The 17,491-nt window shown below is 41.2% G+C and overlaps 1 protein-coding gene and 1 long non-coding RNA gene across 3 annotated transcripts in view; one reads left to right on the forward strand and one right to left on the reverse strand.

Annotated features, from left to right (window-relative positions):
- Nucleotides 1-17,491, forward strand: part of LOC117527550 — a 250,767-nt gene that overhangs the window by 203,203 nt on the left and 30,073 nt on the right. The window contains exon 2 of the long non-coding RNA XR_004565557.1: nucleotides 5,892-5,897. This is a non-coding gene — a long non-coding RNA (uncharacterized LOC117527550). The remainder of the gene's footprint in view (nucleotides 1-5,891; nucleotides 5,898-17,491) is intronic.
- Nucleotides 1-17,491, reverse strand: part of znf385c (zinc finger protein 385C) — a 453,093-nt gene that overhangs the window by 198,264 nt on the left and 237,338 nt on the right. Inside the window, exon 1 of one of the 2 annotated variants that reach the window (XM_034189946.1) lies at nucleotides 10,547-10,863. The exons of the other annotated variant lie outside the window; for it this stretch is intronic. Coding sequence (XP_034045837.1) covers nucleotides 10,547-10,556 — 10 coding nt within the window. The 5' untranslated portion in view covers nucleotides 10,557-10,863. Of the gene's footprint in view, nucleotides 1-10,546; nucleotides 10,864-17,491 lie in introns of those variants that run through there. 2 annotated transcript variants of the gene reach the window in all.

A 17,491-nucleotide genomic window follows, 5' to 3' on the forward strand; every position in this document is an offset into this window, starting at 1 on the left:
TGTTGCCACATGTACAGAAGGGCTGGATTGTCATTCCTACACTTGTGGCAGGAGTCTGGTTTTCATTTTATTTTTGATAAAATAATTCATTGTATCCACACAAAAGATTAATTCTGGCCTATGTAAGCCCAGTGAAGCTGACCCCCACACCCAGATAAAAAAAAAAATCCAAGTAAACAGGCTGATTTGCCCTGTAATTTCTGACAGTACTTGAATGCAGTGGCAGCAGCAGTGCTCACAAACCGGCTTCTGCACTGTATTAAAACATTCAGCTTGTCGAACGAAATCAAGCTAAATGCTAACTCTACAAAAACTAAGCAAATGATAAACCGTCAAGAACGACAGCTGGATGAATAGAGGTTTTTGACTGGATTCGTTAAAATTTTTTGACAGTTTAAAAATCCTGACGAAGCACCAGCTGCAGGAACGAAGGTGCACGAAGGTTAAACGATGCAAACGAAAGTCCGGATTTCTTGTTTTGTTTGGGCTTCATTGCCCTTCGTTAAGTGCCATGTTACTGGCCCTTTAGATGATCCGTTAGGACATTTCACGACACAAGTCATGTTTGTCCTGGTGTTTGTTAAAAAAATGTTCAAAGCAACAGACAAAGCCCTTCACAACAGCTAGCAGCCGCATCAAGTGGACAGTAAGTGAAGGAAATTACAAGAGTTGGGATCGGCACAACAGCAGTCACTCAGAGGGACCACACCCTTCACCTTATGGCTTAAAATGTCTTAAAGTAAAAAGTTTGAAAAGAATTCCTAATATTGTCATGAAGGAGGAAACTAGCTACAGAGACCAAAACCTTTTTGTGTACCAGGCTGTAAACATATTTATTTCTGCTCGAAAGTTGAATATACTAACAAGGATTTGAATGGGAACTTGCTCGCTTTAGGAGCCAGCCTCAAGTGGCCATTCAAGGAACTGTAACTTTTTCTTTTTCCTGGTGGGCTTCATCTGAGACCACAGAAGTTTACTGCTTGATGTGTACAAGAGAATCTCATGCAATAAGCATGTGCATGCGGTGTCCTGACAATGTAAACAAGAAACAGAAAAGCTCAGCTAACAACACACAGAGGGAGAGTCGTTTATTCTTTGCACAGGGCACCATTATGTCACCATATCATTACAAAGAAAATGGATGACTGATTTCAGTGTTTAAAATTTTTTATGGTGTTACTTAGAGAAATTTTACGCAGCCACTGACTTGCTGATTGACTGACTCCATTAATTGTATCTGCCCAAATAATTGCAGGGAACCTCACTGGTAAGTTTCACAGACAAAAATCCAAACATTAAAGCAAATACCTTCTAAATAAGGTACGTGTCATTTTATTGCAGGTAGTTCTTTGCTGTACAAAACCAGTTAAATGTGGATGGTGTGAGATGGAATATATTATTTTGAATCCCTGAAACGTCAGCGTAGCTCTGATATTCTAAACGCAGCTGGATACAACTGACTTGCAAACCCGAAAAGCCTTAATGGAGAATGAATGAATAAATAAAAATGGTAAACACTACAGTTCCTTGTCAGTTCCTCAAAATAACAAATGAGACCTTCTTCCTGGGACTCAAAATTATGCCACAATCAGACTGCAATCATCAGAGAAGAGGCACAAATGCATTTCGGCAGAGGGGCTTCGTGGCACAGCCATAGGAGACGTCACACTGTGCATATACGGGGCGTGACTCCCTCTCAAGCGCTTCTTCAGAACAAAAATGAAAAGCACCAAGTGAGATCTATGATACACAATGCTGAGAGATTTTCCATGAATAGAATCCTCCTTTAAACACAAATCACCTCCTCCTGCAGAGACCAATAATAGAGTCTGGAGCAAGAAGAATAATATATTAAGAAGAAGGAAAATAAAACAAACAGTGCTAACGCAACCTATTGCTGGTGTGCACATTAAAACACCAACAAAACACACACACACACACACACACACACACACACACACACACACACACACCACACACACCACACACACACACACACACACACACCACACACACACACACCACCCATACTGTAATTTGAGCAGTATTAGACGGTGTTGATTGTTGCCTACTTGTCGCAGGTCCTCTGGTCAGCTTCCATCAAACTGTTTGTGGATGACAGCCAACACCAAACTTGCCCTTAAAGGGTTTGTTTTGGTTCAGGCACATAAGTTATTGGGTTCAAAAGGCAAAATGTTGATTTTCATTACAATGTCCACCAAAATTGGCACTCATATGGAGGCCAGTTCTGGAATTGTCCAAGCAAGGTCAAATTTGCCAGAGGCCATGTTATATCAGTAGGGGTGGTGGCCAAGTGGTTAATGCGCTTGGTTTCAGTGCAGAAGGTTCTGGGTTCAAATCCCACCCCTGCCACATTTCTCCATGTAATGTGGAGTTGCGTCAGAAAGGGCATCCGGTGTAAAACCTGTGCCATTTCAACATGCAGATGCACCTTGGATTTGCTGTGGCGACCCCATTGCAAACAACGGAGCATCCAAAGGGACTTACCTTTTTTACATTGTATCTTAATCAAATGTGCCCCAATCACTCTCCTATTTGAAAATGAGGTGCAGAGTGGCACTCATTACACAGTAAATTTTACAAAGTAAAATGACTAATTTCCAGAGTAATCATTAATTCCCTCAGATTTAATGTTTTTATATTGTTTTTAAACACCCCCTTTTTGCAGTGTGCTTTCCACTTTTTATGTACATGTATTTGCTTCAGATTAAAACTGAAAAGGTGTACACTGAAGCCACAGTTCGTTAGGCCCACCCTTCATGCAATTTGTACAAGCAGCTAAGACAATAACTGAATAAGTAAATAAATAAATATCCACATAATGTTCAACAGCACCAGCATCACAAAACAATCATTTTTGATCAGTTATCAATCCAACATAAAACAGTTTGCCGTGTCTAGTGAGCATCTTGCATGGCAGCACCCTGACATCAGTGTGTGAATGAGTGTGTATGTGAAGTGAATGCAAGTCATCATTATAAAGCACTTTGAGCTTCTGATTCACATGGAAAAGTCCTATATAAATGCAGTCCACTTACTATTTACTAATAGAAATGTTGTATATTGTACCATGTCATATTGTATGTTATAATACGCAACTATGTAATAGTTGTAATAATAATGTGAATTTTATTATATAATGTGTATTACAGTGCATCTGGAAAGTATTCACATCGCTTCACTTTTTCTACATTTTCTTATGTTACAGCCTTATTCCAAAATAGAGTAAATTTATTTTTTCTCCTCAAAATTCTACTCACAACACCCCATAATGACAACATGAAGAGTTATTTGGAAATTTTTGCAAATTTATTAAAAAAAAAATCACGTACATAAGTGTTTACACCCTTTTGCTCAATACTTTGCTGATGCACCTTTGGCAGCAATTACACCCTCAAGTCTTCTTGACTGACACCACAAGCTTGGTGCAAGTCCAGAGCAATTATTTTACTAATGTATCCAACACAGCTCTTTATTGTTACTGAAGTTCATTTCAAGGTTATCTTTGATTCTGCATTATCCTTTGATCTACACATTAGACAGTCCCTCCAAGAAGTTGTGATGTCAACAAATAATTCAATATCTCTATATTTATATAGATGCATATCTATATATAGATGTAGAGATATAACCATATATCTCTATATATGTACAGAGAGAGGGATCTAACAACATATTCATACACTCCTTCATCCGTAACACATGGGTTTTTGCTATGTGAGACTCACTGACTGAATCCTGCAGAATGGACCAGATTTGTTTTTGTAGTTTATTCCACTGGATAGGAAATCTTAGAACTTTTGGAATCATGCAAATTTCTCACCACAATATACAGTGAAACTGTTAATCTTGCCTTACCTGTTTGTCGCCTTTGATCGTCTATGCATATGTGATTTTGAAGCTGTGGTACACGATTAATTATGTAGACGATTAATCATGCTGATTAAATGCAATTTGAGATAAACGGTCTTGGCCAGTGTCTGTGCTCATGAGGCCATGTGCAGTAACATCTGACAAGTAGGTTTGAAACAGTGGGGAAATGGTGTTAAAAACTGGACAAAACAGTCAGATTTGAACACAAACCATACAGAAGACAATAGCAGCGTTAAAGAAATGTTGATTTAAGCACAGCTATTTTGTGCCACCTTTGGTATTATTATTATTAAATTGTTGTATGTTATCACATGCACATATCGGCCACCCTGATGTCTAATAATCAGTACTAGCCAAAAAACACATGTTGTCAATCAGTATTTCTGTCAGTTTATGGTCTAATATCACAGAGAAATTTATTCTAACCTTTTTTCATATTAATGTGATCACTTACTTGAATTTGGAAATTTACTCTGCCAACAAGCCTTCCGGCATCTTTGAGTTGACGCTTCTATGCAGACCGGATTTCTTGGATGTGTTTGCAGGCATGAATGTGTGCATGTGCACATGTGGGAATCAACAAGACATGATGATGGATGGAGCTCCTTGCAGAGCCTCCCATCATCCCCTGTGGGCCAGAAGGATGAAGGTGGCGGCTCTCCAGTTGTGGCACATCCACCACCGCACACACAGAAGAGACAAATAACCTGTCGCTCTATAGCTCAACAGGACTGCTCACCTGACATGACAAATCTGCAGTCCAAGAGACTTTTTTTATTATTATTTTTCATTACCTCCACTCCTATTAGTCTGTGTCATCTCAGTAAAGGATCCTGTGAGAATGAAAGAACTGTCCCTCATGATCTGCAGGATCCTTTAGCAACCTTATGCATGATTTCCTACCAGAGTAAAATGAACATCTGTCACTTTTAATGTACTAGATAATAGTACCCATGGGCAAGAAGACAGTAAGGTCTATGGCAGTGTTTCTCAAACTTTTTCAGACTAATGTCCACTTAATTCAATAAAAAAACCCCAAATATCCTAAACAACAGGTTTTCTTACAACTCCAACAGTATATACTAACTGAGACTATTACACTCACAAAAATATAAACGCAACACTTTTGGTTTTGCTCCCATTTGTATGAGATGAACTCAAAGATCTAAAACTTTTTCCACATACACAATATCACCATTTCCCTCAAATATGTCACAAACCAGTCTAAATCTTTGATAGTGAGCACTTCTCCTTTGCTGAGATATTCCATCCCACCTCACAGGTGTGCCATACCAAGATGCTGATTAGACACCATGATTAGTGCACAGGTGTGCCTTAGACTGCCCACAATAAAAGGCCACTCTGAAAGGTGTAGTTTTATCACACAGCACAATGCCCACAGATGTCGCAAGATTTGAGGGAGTGTGCAATTGGCATGCTGACAGCAGGAATGTCAACCAGAGCTGTTGCTCATGTATGAATGTTTCATTTCTCTACCCATAAGCCGTCTCCAAAGGCATTTTCAGAGAATTTGGCAGTACATCCAACCAGCCTCACAATCGCAGACCACGTGTAACCACACCAGCCCAGGACCTCCACATCCAGCATGTTCACCTCCAAGATCGTCGGAGACCAGCCACTCAGACAGCTGCTGAAACAATCGGTTTGCATAACCAAAGAATTTCTGCACAAACTGTCAGAAACCGTCTCAGGGAAGCTCATCTGCATGCGCGTCTTCCTCATCGGGGTCTCGACCTGACTCCAGTTCGTCGTTGTAACCGACTTGAGTGGGCAAATGCTCACATTCGCTGGCGTTTGGCACGTTGGAGAGGTGTTCTCTTCACGGATGAATCCCGGTTCACACTGTCCAGGGCAGATGGCAGACAGCGTGTGTGGCGTCGTGTGGGTGAGCGGTTTTCTGATGTCAATGTTGTGGATCGAGTGGCCCATGGTGGCGGTGGGGTTATGGTATTGGCAGGCGTCTGTTATGGACGAAGAACACGGTGCATTTTATGATGGCATTTTGAATGCACAGAGATACCGTGACGAGATCCTGAGGCCCATTGTTGTGCCATACATCCAAGAACATCACCTCATGTTGCAGCAGGATAATGCACGACCCCATGTTGCAAGGATCTGTACACAATTCTTGGAAGCTGAAAATGTCCCAGTTCTTGCATGGCCGGCATACTCACCGGACATGTCACCCATTGAGCATGTTTGGGATGCTCTGGACCGGCGTATATGACAGCGTGTACCAGTTCCTGCCATATCCAGCAACTTCGCACAGCCATTGAAGAGGAGTGGACCAACATTCCACAGGCCACAATTGACAACCTGATCAACTCTATGCGAAGGAGATGTGTTGCACTGCATGAGGCAAATGGTGGTCACACCAGATACTGACTGGTATCCCCCCCAATAAAACAAAACTGCACCTTTCATACAAAATGGGAGCAAAACCAAAAGTGTTGTGTTTATATTTTTTGTTGAGTGTATATTAGTAACTATTAGACTCTGGAGTCATTTATCATGACTTTGGAGTCATTATATCAAGTATGATATCAATTTAAAATATGGCATTTTACCAGTATACTCACAGACCACTAGGGGTCCTTCATAGACAGAGTGGTCCATGAATCACTCTTTTAGAAAGGCTGGTCAACAACAATCTAATATTGGTCCCCAGTGACCTTGACCTCCACTTATTTAGTGTATGTTTATTTAGTTTATATAGTGCCAAATCACAACAAAGCTGACTCAGGGCCTTCACAGGAGTAGATTTAACCTTACAACCCTAGAGCAAGCATAGGGGCGACAGTGGTAAGGAAAAACTCCCTCTGATGAGGAAGAAACCTCAAGCAGACCAGAATCAAAGGGGTGACCAACTGCTTAGGCCATTCTACCAAGATACAATGTAAAATATAAATTAAATGTGGTTTTCAATGTTAAATTTAAATGGCCACAAAATCTGTATTCCAGATCAGATCCGGTGTTCTGTTGAGATGTGCGGTCTTGTCGAACTGTGCATCTCATCGCATAAATCGACAATTCCGTGTCCCAACAATATTATGCTGTAATACAGTGTGCACATGCAAATTTTTAACTTTTTAAAATTCAACAGACACTTAGTTCTGTTGTATTTTCATTCCTCAGTTGCTCGGTCAGGGAGTTCAACGCAGTAAAGAGAGGGGCACGTCAACCCGACAGGGGGGAGGTGTGGACAGGGGGAGGTATGAAAGTTTGGGTAGAGAGAGAACTGCACGTGCGCACGCATGTGCAGTTGCGCAGAGGGCTGGCCTATTGACAGGAATGACATCTTGATAAAACGGATATTTGTGACCGTAATCCTGCACGAATGTCCAACAAATCATCAGACACAAGGGGGTTATTCCCATTGTAATCCAATGCCATCGTTTGCATAGTTTATTTTCTGTAGGTAATTCGATCGGCGAGGCTTACCATGAGGTAACGTCGTGCCAACAGCGGTCAGGGCGCGGAGTACTCCATCAAATGTGAAAATCCATCAAATGTGAAACAGTAATGCTGTATCAGAATCCACATCAATACTTTCGTATGGTAGCTTAAATTCATCCATTTCGGCATTGTCATCGCTATGAGACTTTCTTTCGCTCTCAGCTAACAGCACCATTATTGACATCTACGTAGCAGAGGGCGCAGCCAGTCAGGGCACGGAGTAATACATTAAATGTGAAACGGTTAAATATTTTGCGACCTTACACCAGATATTATATGGTCTGAAATCTCACATGATTAACCAATCAGATTTGTGGAAAAAAATGTTAACTGGATTAGAATAAATGATACCACCCTACATAACACTATCAAATATGAAAGAAATTTGATATTTATTGACAGAGTTAGGAATTTTTGAAAATTCTTTCAATGTTAAAGATAGGGATTTTTTTCCAATTTTCCAAGATTTTTTTCCTGTCTTTGACCTTTGACCTAGAAAACTGAATCACTTCTTGCCTATCAGGATATGAATCTTTAGTTTAAAAAAATGTCATAACGATATATGAAAAATTGTGGACTGGAAGCTGTTCACAAACATGCAAACAGACAAACATTGGTGAAAACACTTCATTGGTGGAGGTAATTATCTAACACTTCTCAATCTAAAGTTTTGTTTTTATCGTGGTAAGAACCAAATAATGTGCAGTATAACAAGATTAAAAAACCTTTAGATTTAGACGTTTGAGATAATTTATCTTGTTTTAAGGGTAAATTTCTTATTTTAAGTGCTTGACATGCTTATTTCTAGATTTAATAATCTTAATTCAAGGCATCTTGTCAAGTAAAATCATCTGTCCACGCAGAAAAACATTTTCCCTGAGACTGTGTGTTTTTAGATGCCACTTTTTTGCAGTGTGCTGTTCACGGGAAGTAGCTTAAAACCTTCTAACAGTGCTGTTGTCAAGCAAAGCGGCTGATTTACACCCCCTCCACCTGCATGACCACTTCAAACAGACGTGCCGTGCTTGCCCTGGTGCTTTGAAAACTTCTTGAACCTCTGCAAATTACAGCTGGACAAAAAGGCAAATGGACCCAGTCGTTTTAAGGTCAAGAACTGTCATTATTAACAGTATTTTTAGGTAAGACTGAACTGTATGAGAAAGAACGATTGTGCACTGATGGAAACATCTGCAGGAAAACATCGTTTTATTTTTGTTTTTGTTTTTTAAACTCGACTTCAAACCCTGAATCCTGGGTGTGGCCAACCTTCCTGAGTGGTCACAGGCTGCAAGCGTCGCACCTTGTAATTAGGCCTGATCAAGCTTGAGACCATATTTAGCAGATCTCAGCCCTCCTCCCCCATATGCTCCATCACCCACCCCCTTGTCCAATCTGATCGTTTTTTTTTTTGTTTAAGGGGTGAAACAAGAATAGCACTCACTCCCAGTAAGACAGGCCTATAATCAGCCCTCCTCCTACAGATCCACAACCTGCACGCTGTCTGGGGGTATACAACAGCAGGTCAACAAAGGATCACTGCAAGGTCACCGAGGTGCCGCCACCACCACCACGGTGACCACCAGACCCGTTAGCTGACAAAATGGTGTGCAATCACGAGCTTACTGTGGTCCACCAAAGTGAGACAAAGATCTGTGTATACGAGCAGTTAATGCTCCATAAGATGCTCGAGCTATTTTCTTAAAACATTTACCGCTGATGGCTTCTGAGGCTCCGTATTCACTAAAGCAGAAGGATTAGGAGGTGGCGTTTGGGAGGAGAAGTAAATATCTGGAGAAATGCTAATGTGGCATCCATTTGCATGAGTCATTGGTCCATGCACCGAAGCCATTTTAAGAACACAGGGATCACAGAGCTGCCCCCAAACTCACTTTTAGTGATATCCGTTACATTCCAAGGCCTGTTGTGTCTGTGTGCACCAGATTAGAACCATTTTATACAAGTCAGCCAACGAGACGATCAGCGTATTCCTGCTGGATGCCTGCAATAACGCCGTCCTTTACGTTTGCACATCTTCTTCCGTGCTCTCGGAAATGGAAGGAACGACCCAAAGACCGATTCTCCAGTGACGATGTGTAATAGTATTTGGATTTGGATGATACTGCATTAAAATCGGTTTTGGGTGGAGCACAGGAGCAGAGCAGGTGCTGGTTCCGTAATTAACCTCAGCTCAGTCCCCCCCTCCCCATCCACCGCCAAAGACAAGCACCTTCATTTTGATATAATCAGGGATAAGATGGAGTTTATTATGCAAATGAAGAAGTTCACCATGCTGGATAGAATAATTGGCTTTGTGTTATCAATCATCATCAAATCCAACCAGGTTTTTTCACCATGACAGAAAAAACAGGAGTATCCTGCCAATTTCTATTAAAACTCCAAACTCAGACTGAGACCTGGGAGTTAATTTTTATTAATAAAAGCAAGGCAACACCTAATTATCTGGAAACTCCACGTGAACTCTGGGGGAAAACTTTCCTGATAGTTTTAATTATAATACATTACAATATCATTGTAATACATTAAGCATAAAACATTTAATACATTTAAATACAAAAAAAGCAAAACTAAATTTCACAGGTAGATCAAAATTTAGTTTTGCAAATGGCTAATCATTTCAGCATTCTTAAAATATTTTCCAATGAATGTTTTTGATCTATTTTAGTTTTGGTGACTTGTACGCACGGCAATAAGCGGTTTCCAAGCATTAAAAAGGTCAAATATGTCCACCTTTTAGCAAAGAGAAACGAATTTTATCATAATTGATCTTAAATTGTTGTATTTTTCGATGCAATAATGAAAATGGATCAAATATAAAAGGTCGCCGGTGGCCGGATGAAGACGCACAGTCAAGACGCACGCAGAACGATGTGATTTCTCTTAATCCAATTTATTCCAATTTTGTGTCACAGTCGCACTGCTCAGTGGTACACTGATAATCTGTGAAGTGCGCCTGGAAATAAATCATATATTAGTGACCAAAACCAGCGACTTTCAGTGCGGCATCATTTACGTCCTTTCGGAGACCTTCATGCACTACGTTCCATCATTTTCCCGATCATGTAATCGGTTGTGTTTGCAGTATTCATCCAAATATTCGTGTTTTTCCACAGTGATCGCAGCCACATTAAGAGTGCAGTAGGAGGACAACACTTACCGATCAGCATCGCGCGTCCAGCACCGTATCTGCGGCTCTCCAGTTCGCTGTGTCACCGTGCGTAAAAGCCGCAAAAAGATTTTTTCCCCTTTTTTTATGCACTGTTATCCGCAGGGAAACAGGACGCGCACGACGCAGGTGCGAACTAACTGGAGTTGGAAGAGGCACAAAATTCTGCCGGGGGTCGATTCTCATCGACTTGTTCATCGACAGTGATTACTTTCTTTCCGCCGTATCCGTTTTTATCCTCCTTTTTTGTGCCGTCTTTGGTGAGCAATCCCCGAGAAATGTCAGATCCGAGTGATGTGCGATGTTCTCAATTAAAAATAAAAAATAAATAAAAGAAAAACTATTGCCTGTGCTGCTGGCCCGAAGGAGGCGAGGAATGGAATGAGGGTCTCTCTCTCTCTCTCTCTCTCTCTCTCTCTCTCTCTCTCTCTCTCTCTCTCTCTCTCTCTCCTCCTCTCCTCTCTCTCTTCTCTCTCTGTAAAATGTAAACCAAAACAGAATACAATAATCCTCTTTAACCTATATTCAATTGAATACACCACAAAGACAAGATATTTGATGTTCAAACTGATAACTTTGTAATGTGAAATGGATGCCTGCAACACGTTTCAAAAAAGCTGGGACTGTGGTATGTTTACCACTGTGTTACATCACCTTTCCTTCTAACAACACTCAATAAGCATTTGGGAACTGAGGACACTAATTGTGAGTTTCATGACTGGGTATAAAAAAGGCTCAGCCATTCACAAGCAAAGATGGGGTGAGGATCACCACTTTGTGAACAACTGCATGAAAAAAACAGTTTAAGAACAATGTTTCTCAACATTCAATTGCAAGGAATTTAGGGATTCCATCATCTACAGTCCATAATATAATCAGAAGATTTAGAGAATCTGGAGAACTTTCTACACGTAAGCGGCAAAGCCGAAAACCAACATTGAATGCCCGTGACCTTCAATCCCTCAGGCAGCACTGCATTAAAAACCGACATCATTGTGTAAAGGATCTTACCTCGTGGACTCAGGAGCACTTCAGAAAACCATTGTCAGTTAACACAGTTCGTCGCTACATCTACAAGTGCAAGTTAAAACTCTACCATGTAAAGTGAAAGCCATATATCAGCAATATCCAGAAACACCACCGCCTTCTCTGGGCCCGAGCTCATTTGAAATGGACACACACAAAGTGAAAAAGTGTGCTGTGGTCTGATGAGTACACATTTCAAATTGTTTTTGGAAATCATGGACATCATGTCCTCTGGACAAAAGAGGAAAAAGACCATCCAGATTGTTACCAGCGCAAAGTTCAAAAGCCAGCATCTGTGAAGGTTTCGGGGTGTGTTAGTGCCCATGGCATGGACAACTTACACATTTGTGATGCACCATCAATGCTGAAAGGTACATCCAGGTTTTGGAGCAACACATGCTGCCATCCAAGCAACGTCTTTTTCAGGGACGTCCCTGCTTATTACATCAAGACAATGCCAAGCCACATTCTGCACGTGTTACAACAGCGTGGCTTCGTAATAAAAGAGTGCGGTTGTTGAAAAGACTTTCACTCTTGAACCATTTTTGAATGCCTTTTCAATAGTGGGCATAATAGACGTTTTAAACATCTTTCAATGTAAAAAGCTCACTGGGTTGATTCCAAAGTGACTCATACTGAATTCATAACCAGAAGCCATCTGTGGAGTAATACCAAGTTATGATGGCAATTTATTGTTTGATCATGTGCCTTGCAACATTATGTCTGTGTTAGCAGACTGTTCCGGTAACTGGACACGCCTGTCAATGCGGTGGGACAACTTCCTCAAACGGTGAGTTTTAAAGTATTTCCATGGTTCGGCTAAATTAGACTAACCGTAACAGCAACACATTGAAGGGCAGCCTTACAACGTTTTATTGAATTAGAAATACAATGATATTCAGTCGAGACGAAGGGTCATAAGTCCTGAGTGAGTGAGTGAGTAGTGGTGGGGGTGCAGGAAGAGAGAGAGCTATGAGAGAGATGAGAGCTAAGGAGAGAGAGAGAGAGAGAGAGAGAGAGAGAGAGAGAGAAGGGATAGAGAGAGAGAGATAGAGAGATGAGAGAGAGCAGGGGGAGTGCTGAAATGAAACCTGGTTAAATGCTTATTACTGGTTATATAACAAGTTCTACTAAACTAATAAGCACACAAAGAAAACATAAATGATACTCAAAATGCAAAAAAGAAGCCACCAATTGGTACCCACCACCATTTTTTTAACCAAATGTTTTTTTGGGGGGGGGGGGGGGGGGGGTGCATGCCTGCAGGCCCCTGAAGTTTTGCTTTAGATTCCCACGCCTGCCAGCACCCTGTTCATTTCAAATTGCCACCCTTATATCATTTGTGGAATACCGCATATTGTCCATGTACAAATATATCTACGAATGAATGTGGCACAAAACTAGCACTAGAGAAGGTCTCTGGTTCAAGGCTACCTGTGGCCCATTTTCCATCTGCATCTGGAGCTGCATTGCAAATCAGATCTGCCGTGGTGCCCCCCGAGCAACAACAGGAGAAGCCAAAGATGGTGATTGCCATGACAGTCGGCGACGCAACAACTTGGAATGCAGAAACAAGACGCCAAAGCTGCAAACATGAAACATTTTCTGGGGCATGTTTTTTCTTGTACTCTTATAATGATGGTCTGTGTGCACTTGTCAGGCCGACAGTTGTTTTTTTCTCCATCACAATGTGTGAGGGAAATGTGACACTGACTGCAAGTGATGGTTTTCTCACAGCCTCATCTCTTTGCCTGTTTGCATCTCCTTTGCGCCTTCTCTTGTCGATGAATCACTTGCTGAAGCCGACAAACATTCACAATTGGCCTGAGAGCACTGGAGACTCTGCTCGTATTAAATTTCACTTTGTTCAGACGATGTAGAAGCATACATTGTGGGCTGAAGCCCTTTGGTGCAATGCAAAGCTGTCCTGGAGCTACTCCAAAGCACATCTCTCAAGGCGCTATCAGGAACTTAATTACAGCATTAAATTGCTCCCTCTCTGCCTCTCCCAAGCTCCTACTTCACTTCCCTTCTTCATTCCTCTTTTCTCCTTCTTCCTGCTCTCTCTCTTTCACTACTCCTCAAATGTGATCCGCTCCCGATGCAGCTGGTCCGACGCTTCTCGCTCCCTTTGTTTGCTTTTATCTATTGTTACTTGTTTTTCTCAAACTCGCAGCTCTCTGTCACAAACGCCTGCTGGTTCTGGGTTTCTAGCGACCTTTCGAACCTCTCGACCCCCGGGACCAATGATCTTGGAACTGGTACAGTCTTGGCACCATATGCACTAATCCACTATGATCTCAGAACCACTCGTCCAACTGCAAACCATGTTGTTAATCAAAAGCTTCAGAACACAATTACACATCTAGACCGTGTCATTGAGCCCCCGCTGCTCAGTGACACCTCTGCACAAATTTACCCCCTTTTCGGTAGTTGCTACACTTTTTTAATGTGCTATCAATAAAACTCAGTACATGATTCTTATGGACCAAAACATTTGAGATCAATACATGTGGTACTGAGATCCGAGAGCATAGATTTACCCCTTTGTTCGGGACTCGCTACACTTTTTTAGGGTGCTTTTGATAAAATTCGTTATTATATGGCTGCGCACTCTGATTGGCTGATTTCTGGTCTGGATATTTTCCCATAGCAGACCGGCTACCATGACAATCGGTCGGGATCACATGTCACATTCTTTACGAATCAGAAAGCTAAAAACACAATAGGAAAAACCAAGTCAGACATGAACATACTCCAACAATATCTAAACAGCATCAGAAAAAAACAAACACACAGATTGATAGCATACGCGCATAAGTGCCTTGTGCGTGCCGTTGCCAAGAGACAGCTACAATGTGCAACAGTTTTGTATAATTTCGGGTTGGTTGTTGTCGTGAACTATCCAGCCTTTATTTCATTAACTGGCTTTATTAACATTAGCTGCAGAACAATGTGCTTAGCTCTTAGCTTAGCAGTTTCACTTTTCAGTTTCTTCTTCTACACTTCAGTCAAACCTTTATGCGCACACAATGCTGCTCAGTGTAACAGCAACGCCTGGTGGCTAATATGAGAACTGTCACACGTCATCTGCTACAACCATGGCCAAAAGCGGAGGAAGCTCTCCTTTTGGAGGAATATGAGTGACATAGGGGTGCTCTCCATTGTTCCATCAAGTGTTGGTACATGGTAGCTGACATTTTTTGAGGTAAGACCCTAAAGTTTTGTCGATTAAAATAAGATTAGCCTCCTCTGTACCAGGCTAAAAACGTTAGTTGGGCAACGCGACACTTTAGCCAACTTTGTGTCAATATCTTTGCAGTTGGACAATGGTCCGAATTGACTGCAAATATTTTTGCATGGTTGCCAGTTAGAATCCAGGGGCATGTGAAAGGTGGTGCATATGGCAAAGTGCAATACCATCACATGTTCCTAGACCAGACCTGACTGTGTTTATTCAATTTAATTTCAATTTATTTCATTTATATAGCACAAAACCACACCAAAATTGCCTCAAGGTGCTTCACACAAGTAAGGTCTAACCTTATCAACCCCCAGAGCAAGAACACAGGCGAGAATGGTAAGGAAAACCTCCCTCTGAGGAAGAAACCTCAAGCAGACCAGACTCAAAGAGGTGACCCTATGCTTGGACCATGATACCGACACAAATTACAAAACAATTCACAAAACAAATATACAGGAAATGTTGCCGGTGCACAGGACAGGAGGGTTTCAGAAACAAACACCACACCCATCTTTGGATGGAGCCGGACCTCAAATAGAGACAAAACACAGAATCAGGCATCAGAAAGACAACAAATACAGTCTAATTTGTCAGCATTATGCAACAAGAAGAAAATAAATATTAAGGCGATCGCCGGCCACTTTAACCACTTTATCAGTTCTTATAATTCCTCTGATTCCAATCCTGGCTTTGATCTTTGATAATGACTCCATAGATCCTGATCAAAGGTCAGCTCTTGCCTTTGATGCTTGATGTTTGAGCTTTTGATCCTGAACCTGCTGTTTATCTCTGATAACGTCACTGCCAATTCTGATCAAGGGGGAGACCATGCCTTTAATCCTTGATCAGTGAAAACTGATCCCTCGGATTCTGATCCTGTCTGTCTCTTACTGGATAATAATAAAGAACAGTGATAAACTTTGGAGTATCTGTAAATAGTTGAGTTAGAATAAATAAGGGACATAAAGTCAGAGAAACTGAGTAAGTAACTAATTAAAGTTCTGTCTAATCAAATATAGCTGTTTCTGGTTAATCCAAAAGTAAACTGAAAGCAACTAGGTATCTGTAACAGAGTAATATAAAAAAAAAACCCAGCCACCTTTAATCCCGATCAAGGTACGGATCACATCTTTGAAGTTTGATGCTGATTCCTTTTATTCTGATGATTTTTGTTTTTAAATCTTGTTTCAATTCACCCCACATACAGGTCCAAATGAATATGATCAAAGTTCAGCAATAATGATCAAAGGTCACAATTTGTCTATTGATCCTAATTCCAGGATCGTGGACTGCCACAAACACATAACCTCCTTAAGGTTTGAAGTTTCAAGATGAGTGATTAGGATAAAAAATCAGGTCTGTGATCAGGATTAAAGGTCATCAATCAGAATCAAAGTTCCAGATAAAAGCTCACCAATCATAATGAAAGTGATCCCAAACAAAGATTAGGATCACAGATCAGCAGTCAAGATCAAAGATCAGGATCAGCAGTCACCAGTCAGAATCAAAGATGAGTGATTCCAAAAAAGATCAGGATCAGATCACAGATCAGCAACCAGTATCAAATGTTGGGCTCAAGGTGTTGGTCTTTCTCCATGATCAGCTAGGTCCAGGTGTAGGCTTACCTCTATAATTTGTAGGATTAATTAGAGGCCATTTTAAATGGATCAATCAATCAATTTTTTTATATAGCGCCAAATCACAACAAACAGTTGCCCCAAGGCGCTTTATATTGTAAGGCAAGGCCATACAATAATTATGTAAAACCCCAACGGTCAAAACGACCCCCTGTGAGCAAGCACTTGGCTACTGTGGGAAGGAAAAACTCCCTTTTAACAGGAAGAAACCTCCAGCAGAACCAGGCTCAGGGAGGGGCAGTCTTCTGCTGGGACTGGTTGGGGCTGAGGGAGAGAACCAGGAAAAAGACATGCTGTGGAGGGGAGCAGAGATCGATCACTAATGATTAAATGCAGAGTGGTGCATACAGAGCAAAAAGAGAAAGAAACAGTGCATCATGGGAACCCCCCAGCAGTCTACGTCTATAGCAGCATAACTAAGGGATGGTTCAGGGTCACCTGATCCAGCCCTAACTATAAGCTTTAGCAAAAAGGAAAGTTTTAAGCCTAATCTTAAAAGTAGAGAGGGTGTCTGTCTCCCCGATCTGAATTGGGAGCTGGTTCCACAGGAGAGGAGCCTGAAAGCTGAAGGCTCTGCCTCCCATTCTACTCTTACAAACCCTAGGAACTACAAGTAAGCCTGCAGTCTGAGAGCGAAGCGCTCTATTGGGGTGATATGGTACTATGAGGTCCCTAAGATAAGATAGGACCTGATTATTCAAAACCTTATAAGTAAGAAGAAGAATTTTAAATTCTATTCTAGAATTAACAGGAAGCCAATGAAGAGAGGCCAATATGGGTGAGATATGCTCTCTCCTTCTAGTCCCCGTCAGTACTCTAGCTGCAGCATTTTGAATTAACTGAAGGCTTTTTAGGGAACTTTTAGGACAACCTGATAATAATGAATTACAATAGTCCAGCCTAGAGGAAATAAATGCATGAATTAGTTTTTCAGCATCACTCTGAGACAAGACCTTTCTGATTTTAGAGATATTGCGTAAATGCAAAAAAGCAGTCCTACATATTTGTTTAATATGCACTTTGAATGAC

The sequence above is a fragment of the Thalassophryne amazonica genome, chromosome 16 (assembly GCF_902500255.1).
Source record: "Thalassophryne amazonica chromosome 16, fThaAma1.1, whole genome shotgun sequence".
NCBI lineage: Eukaryota > Metazoa > Chordata > Actinopteri > Batrachoidiformes > Batrachoididae > Thalassophryne > Thalassophryne amazonica.